The following is a 17,112-nucleotide window of genomic DNA, read 5'->3' as shown; positions in this document are numbered from 1 at the left end:
TAATTTATTTTCAGTGCTTGAACTCTTGGACTACTCCACTGACTGTTTCTTTATTGTTAATTTTAAATTATATGAAATCACTAAGCATTGAATGAGCATTCAGGAAATGTAGTATGAAGCTCTGCATTGCAAATAATTTTCTGGATGATCTTAGGTAAGTCATTTAATCTCTTCACCTAAAAATGTGGAACTTGGACTGTTAGATTCTTTCTAAGCTTCTTTTGGACTCAAAAAAGTCACTGAATCTCTTAAAGAAGTCTTAATTAGAGCTGATTTCTTAAAATTAAATCATCAACTGAAGGAACCTAATGGATTTCATTTCTTTCTATGACAAAACTGGACACAATGATACTAAATACCATCAGGAGGGTAGTAGGGAAGTTACACCTCTAATGTTTTCTACTGATTCAAGTGGGAATGCCAAGGTATTCTTACTTCCAGTCTGATTCACTCTTAGTAAAAGACAGGACTCCTTGGGTTAAATCAACATGTGGATTAGTGGATCACTGTCAGAGACTGACTTCAGTTCAGTTCAGTTCAGTTGCTCAGTCCTGTCTGACTCTTTGCGACCCCATGAACTGCAGCACACCAGGCCTCCCTGTCCATCACCAACTGCTGGAGTCCACCCAAACCCATGTCCATTGATTCGGTGATGCCATCCAACCATCTCATCCTCTGTCGGCCCCTTCTCCTCCTGCTCTCAATATTCCCCAGCATCAGGGTCTTTTCAAATGAGTCAGCTCTTCTCATTGGAGTTTTAGCTTTAGCGTCAGTCCCTCCAATGAATATTCAGGACTGATTTCCTTTAGGATGGACTGGCTGGATCTCCTTGCAGTCCAAGGCACTCTCAAGAGTCTTCTCCAACACCACAGTTCAAAAGCATCAATTCTTCAGTGCTCAGCTTTCTTTATAGTCCAACTCTCACATCCATACATGACCACTGGAAAAACCATAGCCTTGACTAGACAGACCTTTGTTGACAAAGTAATCTCTCTGCTTTTCAATATAGTGCTCTATTATTAGCCTGTTGCCCTTTTAAACATTTTTGTTACTGATCTGAAGGAAACATTTTCCAAATCAAACTTGGGATAAATATATTAAGGTAACAAAATCAGCCCCTAAAAGAATCCCAACGAGATTTTAAAAATAGGCCAAAAGCACAAAGACAGACATTCACAAGGAACAAAGGTTAAGTCCGATATTTGGCTCCCAAAACATCAGCTCTTCAAATACAGGATGGACAAAACTAGTTTGACAATACTTGCATCCTCCCCTCCCCTCCTTTCCTGGCATTCTAGCTCAGTGAAGTCCCATGTGGAGCTGACAGCACTGCACAAAATCTTAAAACGTGAGTACATGCTTGAGGTGCATTAACAACAGTGTTCGGATCAGAGTGTGAAAGTGTAGCCCCTATATCCTCTACAAATCAAGCCTCGCCTGCTGATACGGATGAAGTTTGGGGCAACCTACTTGACAAGGCTTAACAAGATGAATCATTCTTGATACACACTGAATTGGATACTATGCATTGGATACTGTGCATAAGGAGTCTGAAGCCAAGTCACAGGGAGCATACTCGAGGGTTCTAGTGAGTCTGGTTTAGAGAGGAGACATCACCTTTCAAATCTACACACAGTAAGAAAAGTCACCCAGGGCACTTGGCGAAGCTTACTAACTGAGGAAGAGTGAGGGCGTGGCTCCGCCCAGTGAGGCAGCACGTCCTGGAACTCCGGAACGGGTGGGGCGGGGCCCGAGTGCCATCGGAAGTGGCCCACGGGGCGCCATGCTGGAGGCCTTGCGCGTGTTCTATGGGCTGCGTGAGATGCTGACGACCCGTGACGCCCCAATGGTTGCCGGGGCACGGTGCAGACGTTCGGAATCTGGCGGCTCCTCTCTTTTACGTACCTCTCGTCAGGAGCGGGCGGCTGCGACTGCGCCTTGGGCAGCCGTCCAGGCCTAGAACCATGAAATCTAGGGGCGCGGGCTGCTCTGCTAGGCTGCTGCTGACAGTCGGCTGGCTGCTCCTGGCGGGCCTCCAGTCAACGTGCGGGATCAACGTCACCGCGATCCAAGATCCCAGCTTGGCCCGCGAAGGCGAGGGCGAACCTGAGGGCGATGAGGAGCCCGAGAATGACAGCGAGACGGAGAATGAGCCCCAGGCTGAGGCCGAGGATGATAGTGAGGGTGAGAGGTTCTTTGGCGGGGACCCAGAGGCACCTGTTGAAGGCAAAGCCTTCCCTGCTTTTTGAGGAAGATGAGAATTACACAAGTTAACGTCTGTTAACTCTTGAAAGCTTTCTCGAAAGCAGCCCTGAATGTATACATTATTGCAAACTTAATGGCCCTGCAAAAAAGAATGCGCTAATTCTCCAAAACCTCAGCAATATACACAAGCGTATGTATAGAAATTGCTACAGAAATATTGCTAAATATTGCTCTGGACAAGGGAATAGATGCTTAATTTTCTAAGGGTAGGAGTCACAAAGTAACCTTCCGCTCACTTGCAGTTATGATTTTCTTTCCCGTGTGTGTGTGTGTGTGTGTGTGTGTGTGTGTGTGTTGCTCAGTCATGTCCAACTCTTTGCGACTCCATGAACTGTAGCCCACCAGACTCCTCTGTCCATGGAATTCTCCAGGCAAGAATACTGGAGTAGGTTGTCATTTCCCTCTCCAGGGCATCTTCTTGCTCTAGGGATAGAACTCAGGTCTCCTCTCCTGCATTACAGGCGGAGTCCTTACCATCTGAGTCACCAGGGACTTTCCCTCTGTAGTTTTTTTTTTGTTTTTTTTTTAAGTGCAGATTGCCTGAAGTCTTCCTTTTCACATTTGCCCTTTGGATTGGAACTCAAGGGAATTCCAAATGCCCTTCACTGTGACACATCTAGATAGATCAAGGTGCTGACAGAATAGCCCAGAGCCCAGCTCTGTTAGTTTCATGCAGCCCCTCTGCAGTGTGATGGTGTTTTAAATTCAACTTCGAATCACACACACACACAAAAAACAAAACAAAAAACTTCGAATCACAAAGGAAGGGTGGCAGTAGAAAACACCTATCAAGGGATCCAACTAGAGGCTTTGTTAAGTGATATACATTTTAACGAAAGAAGACTAGCCTATATTTGATACATAAATTTGCCTTATTCTCCTGACTCATTAGACAATAAAACTTGATAAGCTGGGATATTGATTAGTTAGCTCACATGCTGGTAGGTAAAAGGTCAGTTGCAGGTTTGCAGTCATCTACAGGAGAATGATTCTCTTCCCTCTATAAATGACCCAGTTGAGATTCTTTTTAATATCCTTGGCAGTCTCCTGTCTCCTCTACATATCAAGTAGATGATGTATTTATCAGTCATTCTTTTATATCCTTATGACAGTGACCCTCAGTGACATAAAGAAATTGACTATCTGAGGTTAATGGTGTAATTGAGGTTTGAGCTGGAGACTTCCCTAGTGGCTCAGACGGTAAAGCATCTGTCTACAATGTGGGAGACCTGGGTTCGATCCCTAGGTTGGGAAGTTCCCTGGAGAAGGAAAAGGCAACCCACTCCAGTACTCTTGCCTAGAAAATGCCATGGATGGAGGAGCCTCATGTCCATGGGGTCTCAAAGAGTCAGACCTTGATAACGTTACATGTAGTGTCTGCCTACAATGTGGGAGACCTGGGTTCGATCCCTGGGTCAGGAAGATCCCCTGGAGAAGGAAATGGCAACCCACTCCAGTACTCTTGCCTGGAGAATCCCATGGATGGAGGAGCCTGGCGGGCTACAGTCCATGGGGTTGCAAAGAGTCGGACATGACTGAGAGACTTCACTTTCTTTCACTACCTTGATAACGTTACATGTAAGAGAGCAAGAAGAGATAAGAAAGCCTTCCTCAGTGATCAATGCAAAGAAATAGAGGAAAACAACAGAATGGGAAAGACTAGAGATCTCTTCAAGAAAATTAGAGATAGCAAGGGGACATTTCATGCAAAGATGGGCTCGATAAAGGACAGAAATGGCAGGGACCTAACAAAAGCAGAAGATATTAAGAAGAGGTGGCAAGAATACACAGAAGAACTATACAAAAAGATCTTCATGACCCAGATAATCACAATGGTGTGATCACTGACCTAGAGCCAGACATCCTGGAATGTGAAGTCAAGTGGGCCTTAGAAAGTGTCACTACGAACAAAGCTAGTGGAGGTGATGGAACTCCAGTTGAGCTGTTTCAAATCCTGAAAGATGATGCTGTGAAACTGTTGTACTCAGTATGCCAGCAAATTTGGAAAACTCAGCAGTGGCCACAGGACTGGAAAAGGTCCATTTTCATTCCAATCCCAAAGAAAGGCAATGCCAAAGAATGCTCAAACTACCGCACAATTGCACTCATCTCACATGCTAGTAAAGTAATGCTCAAAATTCTCCGAGCTAGGCTTCAGCAATACATGAACCGTGAACTTCCTGATGTTCAAGTTGGTTTTAGAAAAGGCAGAGGAACTGGAGATCAAATTGCCAACATCTGCTGGATCATGGAAAAAACAAGAGAGTTCCAGAAAAAACATCTATTTCTGCTTTATTGACTATGCCAAAGCCTTTGACTGTGTGGATCACAATAAACTGTGGAAAATTCTTCAAGAGATGGGAATACCAGACCACCTGACCTGCCTCTTGAGAAATCTGTATGCAGATCAGGAAGCAACAGTTAGAACTGGACATGGAACAACAGACAGGTTCCAAATAGGAAAAGGAGTATGTCAAGGCTGTATATTGTCACCCTGCTTATTTAACTTCTATGCAGAGTACATCATGAGAAATGCTGGACTGGAAGAAACACAAGGTGGAATCAGGATTGCCGGGAGAAATATCAATAACCTCAGATATGCAGGTGACACCACCCTTATGGCAGAAAGTGAAGCAGAACTCAAAAGCCTCTTGATGAAAGTGAAAGTGGAGAGTGAAAAAGTTGGCTTAAAGCTCAACATTGAGAAAACTAAGATCATGGCATCTGATCCCATCACTTCATGGGAAATAGATGGGGAAACAGTGGAAACAGTGTCAGACTTTATTTTTCTGGGCTCCAAAATCACTGCAGATGGTGACTGCAGCCATGAAATTAAAAGACGCTTACTCCTTGGAAGGAAAGTTATGACCGACCTAGATAGCATATTGAAAAGCAGAGACATTACTTTGCCAACAAAGGTCCGTCTAGTCAAGGCTATGGTTTTTCCAGTGGTCATGTATGGATGTGAGAGTTGGACTGTGAAGAAGGCTGAGCGCCGAAGAATTGATGCTTTTGAACTGTGGTGTTGGAGAAGACTCTTGAGAGTGCCTTGGACTGCAAGGAGATCCAACCAGTCCATTCTGAAGGAGATCAGCCCTGGGATTTCTTTGGAGGGAATGATGCTGAAGCTGAAACTCCAGTACTTTGGCCACCTGATGCGAAGAGTTGACTCATTGGAAAAGACTGATGCTGGGAGGGATTGGGGGCAGGAGGAGAAGGGGACGACAGAGGATGAGATGGCTGGATGGCATCACTGACTCGATGGACGTGAGTCTGAGTGAACTCCGGGAGATGGTGATGGACAGGGAGGCCTGGCGTGCTGCCATTCATGGGGTCACAAAGAGTCGGTCACGACTGAGCAACTGAACTGAACTGAACTGAAGAGAGCTTGGAGAGGTCCTCTACTTTGGAAATGTGAAAAGAGGACTAGGGTAGAAAAGAACATTCTGAAGCATAGTTGCTTTTGTTTTGAAAGTAATTGAGTTAACAATATTAAACTGGTTAAGGGATAGTTGTAAAATGCTAGAGTGTAGGCAGGTGATGGAGTTATAAGGCCTTAGATTTCACTTCAAATGTAGGCTAGTTATTCTCTCAGTTTCTCTGTTTCATCCTCTGAACTTCAGGGTGCGCTTGTACCATTTAATATATACAATTCTATGTGCAGCTATTTTTTTTCTGGGGAGAATGAGAATCCAGAACTTAATCCAAGATTCTGAGATCTAAAAATTTCCAGAATCATTAATTAAAATTTAGCAAAGTCCCTTTTAACCCTCAGCAGACCAGTAAAAGCAATGATCATTATGTATGTATATATATAAAGCTTAAGGTATTTACAAATAACTTGCAAACGTAAGAGTAAAGGAATAGTGAAAACAACTTATTTGAGATTATAAGTTGTTTGTAATAATAAGAATTTAAACCTGGAAAGCTCCAAATTTTTATTCTATATTTCTTGGTTTTGAAGAAATACATACCTTAATTGGGCAAAGTACTCTGAATGCAGCTGAATGCTCATCAGCTGTTATGCATGAATCTGGAATGTATCCATTTTGTAAATTCTGATTCCAGATTTCAAGTACATCCCTAACAGATTCTATTACTTTGGTTTCTTTTTGCACTTGCATTGCCAAAACACAGTACTTTTGAAATCTGTGAAGGCACATATTTTGTTCAAAAGAAGACTGCCATCTTGTTTGTTCCATAGTTTCAAAGATATGGAGAGTATTCTTTCCCAGCATTTACTTGATAAGACTTGTAAATGAACAAATCATGATGGCAGGTGTGTATATAAAGGTGATAAAAGAAAACAGATTATGTAGAAATGAATAAAATTCATTGGACTAATCATTCTAATTGGCGTTTATAAATCTAAAAAGAATACTCTCCATATCCTTTTTAACAAAATAATATGGTCTGGCTTATTTTCCCAAAACATTTTAGAATCAAGTTCTTCCTGTTGAAAGACCAACTAGATGAGAATAGCATATATCCTTCTCATCCTTCAAAATATAATATTCATTCACTGATTCTTGAGTGAAGAGAAAATTCATCTAGAATATTTACTTAAGATACCATCTCTCATTTTGCTTATGGAGTCAATTTCACTATTAGCATCTAAAGTGTTGCTATCTCTTTCCGTTTATCTTCTAATTCATCCAATAACTGTGAGTGGTATTCCTCTGCCACTTTTCTTCTCTGCCATTATAGAAAAAAAAAAAAAGAAAAATTCAAAAATCTCAACTCTGTCCAATGAAAGCTGAAAATAGACTACGAGAAAGGTGCCTTTAGACTTCTTTTATATCTTCCTGAGAGATTATACAATACACTGGACAGAGTAGCAAGAAAACAAAGGATGATGTAATAGCTGTGATTTATTTCACAGTTATGTCATCTTTCCCAGACAGCCCCACCATTCTTCCATTTTATTTAGTCTTTTCTTTTTAAATACAGTTGGGAATAATTGATGAGCAATAATGAAGTCTATCATTATGGATGATAAAATAACAAAATGTTTCAAAATATAGAAAAACTAAAAACAGACTGAGAAAGTTGCCTCAAAAATTAAAATTGATTTTTGATAGTATATACCAACAGTTACAGTGTGCTGTGCAGAATTGAAGAGAACATTTTAGGATCTGGCCAGAACAAAAAAGATCAGGATCATTATCTACATCATTGTGGATGCCAAGCTTTTATCTGCATGGTCAAAGACTCAGTAGATTTTTAGGAAAGCTTTATCACTCTCTTGACTCCTGGTGAACTCTTCACTCATTTTCATCTGTTCTATCAATTAAGATAGCCTGTATAGTATTTTGGGAACAGTTGACTTTTCAGCTGTATGTGCAGAAGATTTTAATCCTCTGACATTTCCTTTTGTTAGATTTGCCCATTATTCCACCCTGTCAGTTTTAAATCCAGATTTATCTTCATATTTTTTTTTTGTTCTTCCTAGTTTTGCATGATCCCCAGATTCAGTCAGCATGGTATCAGTATTTTCCAAATCATTCATAAAAATGTTGAACAGGACAGAGTTCTGTGACAGATCACTGATAACACATGACACCAACCAATCAGTTAGCTTCAGTGGATCTTACTGTTTAACAAGTTACACAGGAAACTTAACTGACCATACTTTTTATTCACAGGTATATAATGGGAAATTTTGACAAATACCACGCAAGTCAGGATACATAAAATTTCCCAGACCCACTGCTATAGGATTTCCACCAAAAAAGAAAGTCATTGAATGCCCTACTGGACATTCAATAAACAAAGGCAAAAGGAACTTTAGAGACTATTAGACTGAATCTCATTTTTTTCTAAGCTAGAAGTACTTAAGTATTAGCAACTTTCCTAAAGTAGCATAGCAGAGCTGATTATTTTTTTTTGAAAGAGGTTATATTTAAGGTAGTCTAGTACTCATTTGCATACTCTTGTTTTCTGTTTTTAAGATTTGGCTTTTAATTTGTATTTCCTAATGTACCAGTACTTCATGGGAAATAGATGGGGAAACAGTGGAAACAGTGTCAGACTTTATTTTTGGGGGCTCCAAAATCACTGCAGATGGTGACTGCAGCCATGAAATTAAAAGACACTTACTCCTTGGAAGGAAAGTTATGACCAACCTAGATAGCATATTGAAAAGCAGAGACATTACTTTGCCAACAAAGGTCTGTCTAGTCAAGGCTATGGTTTTTCCTGTGGTCATGTATGGATGTGAGAGTTGGACTGTGAAGAAGGCTGAGCGCCAAAGAATTGATGCTTTTGAACTGTGGTGTTGGAGAAGACTCTTGAGAGTCCCTTGGACTTCAAGGAGATCCAACCAGTCCATTCTGAAGGAGATCAGCCCTGGGATTTCTTTGGAAGAAATGATGCTGAAGCTGAAACTCCAGTACTTTGGCCACCTCATGCGAAGAGTTGGCTCATTGGAAAAGACTCTGATGCTGGGAGGGATTGAGGGCAGGGGGAGAAGGGGACAACAGAGGATGAGATGGCTGGATGGCATCACTGACTCGATGGACGTGAGTCTGAGTGAACTCCGGGAGTTGGTGATGGATAGGGAGGCCTGGCGTGCTGCGATTCATGGGGTTGCAAAGAGTTGGTCACGACTGAGCAACTGAACTGAACTGAATGTACCAGCAGAACGTATCCAAGCATTTCAAGCAAAAATGTCAATGCAGAATCGATCATCGTGATAGTCCAATTTCACAAAGTCAATATTAATTTACTTGTATATTCATCAAGTATAAATTAGTTTACTGTATATTCAAGGCACTGTATTTGGTGCTTGTAAGTATAGAAGTGTTTATGAAAAATTATAATAATCAAAATGGAAAAAATCCTAGACTTACATAAAATTAGTAATTACAAAATGAATGAATGAAGTGGGGGTGAGGTTATATCTTAGGCATGTTTAGATGGCTAAATGATATACAGAATGCTTGCATATACGTTATCACATTTAATTCTTACAATAATATCAGTGATATAGGTTCTCCTTTCCAAATTTTACACAGGGGTTAATTAGGCCTGACTCAGTTTAAGGAATTTGTGCAAACTCAGAATAGCTAATTAGTGGTAGAAGTAGCAATTTGGACTCCAATTTTGATGCATTTTCCCACATAATAAATGTTGCCTCACCTACATCATGCCTTTTAAAAATTACTTTCTAGCACCTCATTTAATATTTATTTTTATTGAGATTTTAGTCCTAATCTGAGTTAGCAAGAATTGATTATATACAGCTAGTAGAATTCATGTCAAATTGCGGAACAATTACAAAAAGAGAAACATGAGATTTAAAACCAGTAATTTTTAACTACTCAAATACTTGTAAATTCCTTGATTACCCTGCTAAATAAAATGTTGAAATAAATTCTTAGGACTAACTTACCATCTTAACCTGAGAATGAGTAGAACCAATTTATAACATAATTTTAATGAATACTTAGCATGAAGGTTTCTTTTTGGATAGAAATAATACACTCAAAATTTTTTGGAAAGTAGAAAATAGAAAAAATTGGGCCCTATAATTGGCAGGCTTTTTTGTGTGTGTAATTTTTCTGACCTTCTATATAACTTTTAACTCACCATATATTAAACTGATGAAAAGCATTATTTTAAAAATGATGTACAGGTTTAAATATAAATCTTTGTAAGTTATTTCCTAATTTAATTCTTTAAAGGTTTAGCTGTCTTTTCATTTAAACAGTAATAGAAGATGTACTAGTAATGGCATTGCTTTTCTGATTTTATATAATTTTTTAAATGTCTGCTTCCCATATGATCAGTGCTTATATCCTCCATCTCCAAGTAAGAGTTTTTCACTTAGAAAAGTTTCCCTATGATTAAATAATGTATTTTTGCATTTATTTTTAGTTTCAAATAAGACGATAGTCAAAGAAGTAGAATTTGGGATGTGCACCGTTACATGTGGTAAGTAACATAGAGCAGATAAATAATATTGTAGTGGGGATGGGGGGACAAAGTGTACTATCATGCATCTTTCTGATTTCTGTTTGTAATTGTGATTTACACACAAAACTCAAATGGATTGCTTTCTAAGGGAGGATATTTTCAGTTCATAACCTCTAAGTCTTATTTTAAGCCCGCTCTTTAATATATATACATATTATTATTTTGTGGGGGGAGCACATAAACTGCTTTCACAAGAGTAAAACTTTATCTCGGAGGTTTGGAAGATTAAAGGTCTTCTGATGCATCTCACAGATGTCTTCCACATACTGTGTTGGCAAATCTATCAACAGATTTGCTTTTTTAAATAGTCTATTCTAAATTCTACAGTTTTCCATTTTATATGTCACGTCTTAGAAAAAAGAGGTATTGGCTTTGTGGGGAAAATAATATTCAAAGACTGATTTATTCTGATCATTCCTTGGATAGAAACTGGACGTAAAATCTCTTGGGTAAGTATTGCATTAAGACCACACGTGCTGTAGTAAGACCGTGAGTGCTTAGTTGTGTCAGACTCTTGGGATCCCACGCACTATAGCCCACCAGGCTCCTCTGTCCAAGGGATTTCTGAGGCAAGAATACTGGAGTGGGTTGCCATTTCCTTCTCCAGGGGATCTTCCCAAACCAGGGATCGAACCTTCATCTCCTACATCTCCTGCATTGGCTGGTGAATTCTTTACCATTGCACCACCTCAGACCTAAAAGTGTTCACCATAAGTGCCTGAAGGGCTTGTTAAAACATGGATTGTGAGTCCTACTTCAAAATTTCTGACTCACTTAGGCCTTCAATGAGGTCTAAGAATTTATATTTCTAAAGTAAGTTCACAAATGAAGCTGATGCTGCTTTTTCAAAGACCATCTTTTGAGAACCACTATAGACTAATATACTAAGAAGACAGCAGATAATTCAAAATGTAATTAAGTTTATTCTAAATAGAGTCTGCCTTCGAAAAAGATAGTGACAGAAGGGAAGAACAAAAACCAGAGGGAAAGAAATCAAAGTCCATGCAGATACAGATCAAAACATTATGTATGGTTTTTTTATTTTTTTGGTCAAAAATTATAGCTAAAGTGTTTTTATTTGAGATAAGGTTTAAAAAATGATGCTAAAATAAACAACAAAATTTACGCTTTTAACCATTTTTTAAATGTACGTTTTAATGACATTAAGCACATTCATATTGTCATGCAGTCATTATTGCAATCCACTCCCAAATTTTTCATCATCCCCAAACTGAAACCTCTGTACCAGTTAAACACTAATTTCCCACTTAGCCCAATCCCTTGCAACAATTATTCTACTTCCTGTCTCTTGAGATAGTTTTAAACCTGTTTTTTACCTTAATTTCTTGGTCAGTCAGAGTCAGAGATGAGAGGAATCTATGTAATAATCTTGTATTTATTCATTTGCAATTTATATTTTTATTCTGCTGCTTGCTTGTGAAATTCTCAGAGAATGATTTTTATGACAATTCTAATAATTGGTATTGTCCTACTCTTTAAAGATGTACTTCAGAAATTATATATCTTTATTCAATAAATTTGGGCTTCCCTAGTGGCTCGGATGATAAAGGATCTGTCCGCAGTGTGGGAGACCCAGGTTGGATCTCTGGGTTAGGAAGATCCCTTGGAGGAGGCCATGGCAACCCACTCCAGTATTCTTGCCTGGAGAATCCCACGGACAGAGGAGCCTGGTGGGCTACAGTCCCTGGGATTGCAAAGAGTCAGACACGACTGAGTGTCTAACACACATTCAATGAGTTAGTTTTTGTTTTCTGCTTTTTAAGTTTTTGCCTACTATGTGCCAGGTATTATTATAGGTGTTAGAATACAGCAGTGAACAAAGCAGTGAGAACTCTCTGCTTTTAGGGAATATATTTTTTAGTAGGGTCAAAAAGATACATAATGTAAAACGTAATATGTCAGATGGTGGTAAGTTCTAAAAACCATAAAAGGCAATATTTCATATCTATAATATTTTAACTATTAAAAACATTTTCAACCTGTAAAAATTATTTAAAAGAAAAAAAATGCTTTAGTGAAAATTCTGTTGAACTCCCAAAACAATATTTTAGCATTCAAAAAGTTTTGTTTTCTTGGAACACACAAGCATGTTTTTAAGTATTGACTTACATGTCACATCTACACACATGATTGCAATGAAATCTATTTGGCTAAATAAATAAATACATAAAATACCTGCTTGGAAAATATTTATGCATTTCAGAATAAGACTATCCCCCTAGAGAAGTACTATTCATAAATTTAAGTGGAGCCATTCTGCAGCCATTCTTAAGAATCTCGTTTAATCAAAATAGACCTTTCCCCATCCAACCTTCCCTCTCCTTATCTCGTATGGAGAACTCTCTTGTTTGCTTCTCAAAGTTTGGTCCACAGGCTAGCTACATCAGCATATCCTGAGAGCTTGTGAGAAATTCAGAACATGAGGACCTACTGCAGACCTACTTACTGCATCCTAATTTGCACGTCAGTATGTCTCAGGTGTTTTGCATGCACTCTGAAGATTGAAACATGCTCTTATAAGCCATCTCTTATATGATAAACCAACAGATTATAAGCCGTCTCTTGTATTATAAGCCAAGCTCTATACAGTCAGCCAAAACAAGACCAGGAGCTGACTATGGCTCAGATCATGAACTCTTTATTGCAAAATTCAGACTTAAGTTGAAGAAAGTAGGGAAAACCACTAGATCATTCAGGTATGACCTAAATCAAATCCCTTATGACTATACAGTGGAAGTGAGAAATAGATTTAAGGGACTAGATCTGATGGAGTGCCTTAAGAACTGTGGATGGAGGTTCATGACATTGTCCAGGAGACTGATCAAAGCCATCCCCAAGAAAAAGAAATGCTAAAAGGTAAAATGGTTGTCTGAGGAGGCCTTAAAAATAGCTGTGAAAAGAAGAGAAGTGAAAGGCAAAGGAAAAAAGGGAAGATATACCCATCTGAATGCAGAGTTCCAAAGAATAGCAAGAAGAGATAAGAAAGCCTTCCTCAGTGATCAATGCAAAGAAATAGAAGAAAATGACAGAACAGGAAAGACTAGAGATCTCTTCAAGAGAATTAGAGATACCAAGGGAACATTTCATGCAAAGATGGGCACAATAAAGGACAGAAATGATATGTACCTAACAGAAGCAGAAGATATGAAGAAGAGGTAGAAAGAATACACAGAAGAATTATAAAAAAAAAAAAAAAGATCTTAATGACCCAGATAACCACAATGGCGTGATCACTCACCTAGAGCCAGACATCCTGGAGTGCAAAGACAAATGAACCTTAGGAAGCATCACTATGAACAAAGCTAGTGGAGGTGATGGAATTCCAACCGAGCTACTTCAAATCCTAAAAGCTGATGCTGTGAAAGTGCTGTACTCAATATGCCAGCAAATTTGGAAAACTCAGCAGTGGCCACAGGAAGAGGACTGGAAAAGGTCAGTTTTCATTCCAATGCCAAAGAAATGCAATGCCAAAGAACGTTCAAACTACTGCACAATTGCACTTCTCTCACACGCTAGCAAAGAAACTCTCAAAATTCTCTAAGCTAGGCTTCAGCAGTGTGTGAACCGAGAACTTCCAGATGTTCAAGTTGAATTTAGAAAAGGCAAAGGAACCAGAGATCAAATTGCCGACATCTGTTGGATCATAGAAAAAGCAAGAGAATTCCAGAAAAACATTTACATCTGCTTCATTGACTATACCAAAGCCTTTGACTGTGTTGGAAAATTCTTAAAAGAGATGGGAATACCAGACCACCTTACTTGCTCCCTGCGAAACCTGTTTGCAGGTCAAAAGCAACAGTTAGACCCAGACATTAAACAAAGGACTGGTTCCAAATTGGGAAAGCAGTATGTCAAGGCTGTATATTGTCACCTTGCTTATTTGACTTATAAACAGAATCTATCATGCGAAATGCTGGGCTGGATGAAGCATAAGCTGGAAGCAGAATTGCAGAGACAAGTAGCAATAACTTCAGATATGCAGATGACACCATGGTTATGGCCGAAAGCAAGAAAATAAAGACTTGCTTCTTAATGGAAGTGAAAGAGGAGAGTGAAAAAGCTGGCTTAAAATCAACATTTGAAAAACTAAGATCATGGCATAGGGTCCCATCACTTCATGGCAAATATATGGGGAAACAATGGAAAGAGTGACAGACTTTATTTTCTTGGGCTCCAAAATTACTACACATGAGTGCAGCCATGAAATTAAAAGACACTTGCTCCTTGGAAGAAAAGCTATGACCAACCTAGAGAGTGAAAGTGAAAGTTGCTCAGTCATGTCTGACTCTTTGCAATCCCATGGACTATGCAGTCCATGGAATTATCCAGGCCAGAATACTGAAGTGGATAACATTTCCCTTCTTGAGGGTATCTTCCCAACCCATGGATCAAACCCAGGTCTCCCACCTTGCAGGCAGATTCTTTACCAGCTGAGCCACAAGGGAACCCCAACTATGACCAACCTAGGCAGAATATTGAAAAACAGAGACATGACTTTGCTGACAAATGTGTCTAGTCAAACCTATGGTTTTCCAGTAGTCATGTATGGATGTGAAAGTTGGACCATAAAGAAAGCTGAGTGCTGAAGAATTGATGCTTTAGAACTGTGGTGTTGGAGAAGACTCTTGAGAGTCCCTTGGACTGCAAGGAGGTCAAACCAGTCCATCCTAAAGGAAATCAGTCCTGAATATTCATTGGAAGGACCGATGCTGAAGCTGAAGCTCCGATACTTTGGCCACCTGATATGAAGAACTGACTCATTAGAAAAGACACTGATGCTGGGAAAGATTGAAGGTGGGAGGAGAAGGGGATGACAGAGGATGAGATGGTTGGATGGCATCACCGACTCAATGGACATGAGTTCGAGCAAGCTCTGGGAGTTGGTGATGGGAAGGAAAGTCTGGCATCCTGCAGTCCATGGGGTCTCAAAGAGTCAGAAATGACTGAGTGACTGAACTGAACTGAAGCCATCTCTAGACTTCAGCTTACCCTTGTTTTGAGAATGGGTTGTATGATTAACATTTTACAGGGACTGAAAGAAGGAACTTGGTAGGAAGAATATCAAGATGGACTACTCCTTAGCCTGTGACAGCACAGTCTTATCACAGGACATGTTTGGCATGTCACTGAACCAGCTTTTAACCAGCTTTTATCATCTCTCTCACTTCTGGTATTGGTAGGGCAAACTCAGTGGAGATCTGAGATGGGCCGGTAAAGACTTAATTTCTTATGAAATGTGTGGCAATTCTAACAAGAATTATCACTTTGGAAATGGAAGTCTGGTCATTAAGTCTATCTTGATAAATGTAATACAGAGATTTTTACCAGTCTAGGTGTTAAAAAGCATCATTTATGTTACAGTGTAATTTTTGTAATTTCCTCTGCAAGCTACAACTCCCCCCATTCCAAAGTTCCATGGTCAAATAAATTTGGAAGATCCTGTGTGTTACTGCTTTCTACTGTTTCAGTAGTAGGCTTTATTAGCTGTAATAAGCACATTTTATACATCTCTAAAAAGGAAAAATACTGTCATTCTTGACATGCTGTCAATTCTAAAATGCATTCTGATCTCAAAAATATTAGAATGTAAAACTTTTGCATCTTTGATCAATGAAAGTTTACACATAATAGCACATTCATTTACTAGCATGTTAAAAGGTCCTCTAAAATTCTGAGGAGATTCATTTCATTTTAATTTCATGTATACTTTCCAAATGTAGAGAATCATGGAATCTTTTTTCTTATGTTATCAACCAGAGGAACTAGTGTTCCATGTGACTCCTTTTGGAAATGTTGTTTTATGAAATAATTCAGAATGCTTGTGCTTGTGCTCAGTCACTTCAGTTGTATCCTACTCTTTTTGAACTCATGGATTGTAGCCCACCAGGCTCCTCTCCAGGCAAGAATACTGGAGTAGGTAACCATTCCCTTCTCCAGGGGATCTTTCTGACTCAGGGATCGAACCCAGGTCTCCTGCATTGCAGGTTGATTCTTTACCTGCTGAGCCATCTCTAAATGTTATTACCCTGAATTTAGGAATTTAATTTCTGAAATTAGGAGAAAAGTTTCAAAATTGACCTAGGTGGAAAAATAAAATAACCCTGGAATTCTTTTTTTTTTTTAACATCTGCCAATTTCTTTTATCAAAGGTATCGGTATTAGAGAAGTTATATTGACAAGTGGATGCCCTGGTGGTGAATCCAAGTGTATCGTACGAGTGGAAGAATGTCGTGGACCAGTAGATTGTGGCTGTGAGTTGGACTTTATACTGGAGGGAGACAGAGGGGCCATGTTTACTCTGGGGAGATATCCTTAACCTCAGTTTGCTTGAGTGGAGGGAGATGATCAAAATGATATACTCAAAGGAAATTATAAGAAAACTTAAAATTCCACTTCTCCAGACAGTTATAGGTCTTTCTACTTTTCTTTACATTTTTTCAGTTGTGTCTAAATTTAACAAACATTCTCTCTAGTACACTGGAACCTTACTGCACTCAGGTTTTGGTTGAAGCTATCCTCCAGAGAAATGCTTTTGACCTTGTGGTTGTGACAGTCTATCAGTAGATTGGTAAACTCCACATTGGGAACTTTGAGAGCCTTTCTTTATCAAATTTCACTCGTCTGAGGTTTCATTATCTCTAAGCCAGAAAGAGGTGGACAGAAAATTGGCAGCCACTAGTAAGTATATCTCAAAGTTTAATAGATCACTAAGTAGCTTGCCCTTACTGTCTCTTCTCTATAGTTTATTTTGCCAAAGGAACAGACAGGTATGGTGTTTACTTGCCTCTTCCGTGACTTTATTGTTGCATGCATGACGACTCTGCTCCTCTACAGTCAAACTTGCAGTAA

The 17,112-nt window shown here is 39.3% G+C and overlaps 1 protein-coding gene across 1 annotated transcript in view; it reads left to right on the top strand.

Annotated features, from left to right (window-relative positions):
- The first annotated feature begins 1,861 nt into the window (after positions 1–1,861).
- Positions 1,862–17,112, top strand: part of SPACA1 (sperm acrosome associated 1) — a 30,500-nt gene continuing 15,249 nt past the window's right edge. Inside the window, exons 1-3 of the mRNA XM_061427850.1 lie at positions 1,862–2,184; positions 10,144–10,200; positions 16,413–16,514. Coding sequence (XP_061283834.1) covers positions 1,965–2,184; positions 10,144–10,200; positions 16,413–16,514 — 379 coding nt within the window. The 5' untranslated portion in view covers positions 1,862–1,964. The remainder of the gene's footprint in view (positions 2,185–10,143; positions 10,201–16,412; positions 16,515–17,112) is intronic.

Source organism: Bos javanicus, chromosome 9 (genome assembly GCF_032452875.1).
Source record: "Bos javanicus breed banteng chromosome 9, ARS-OSU_banteng_1.0, whole genome shotgun sequence".
Classification (NCBI taxonomy): Eukaryota; Metazoa; Chordata; class Mammalia; order Artiodactyla; family Bovidae; genus Bos; species Bos javanicus.
Note: the sequence above shows the minus strand (reverse complement) of the source record. Positions and strands in the feature narration are given on the sequence as shown.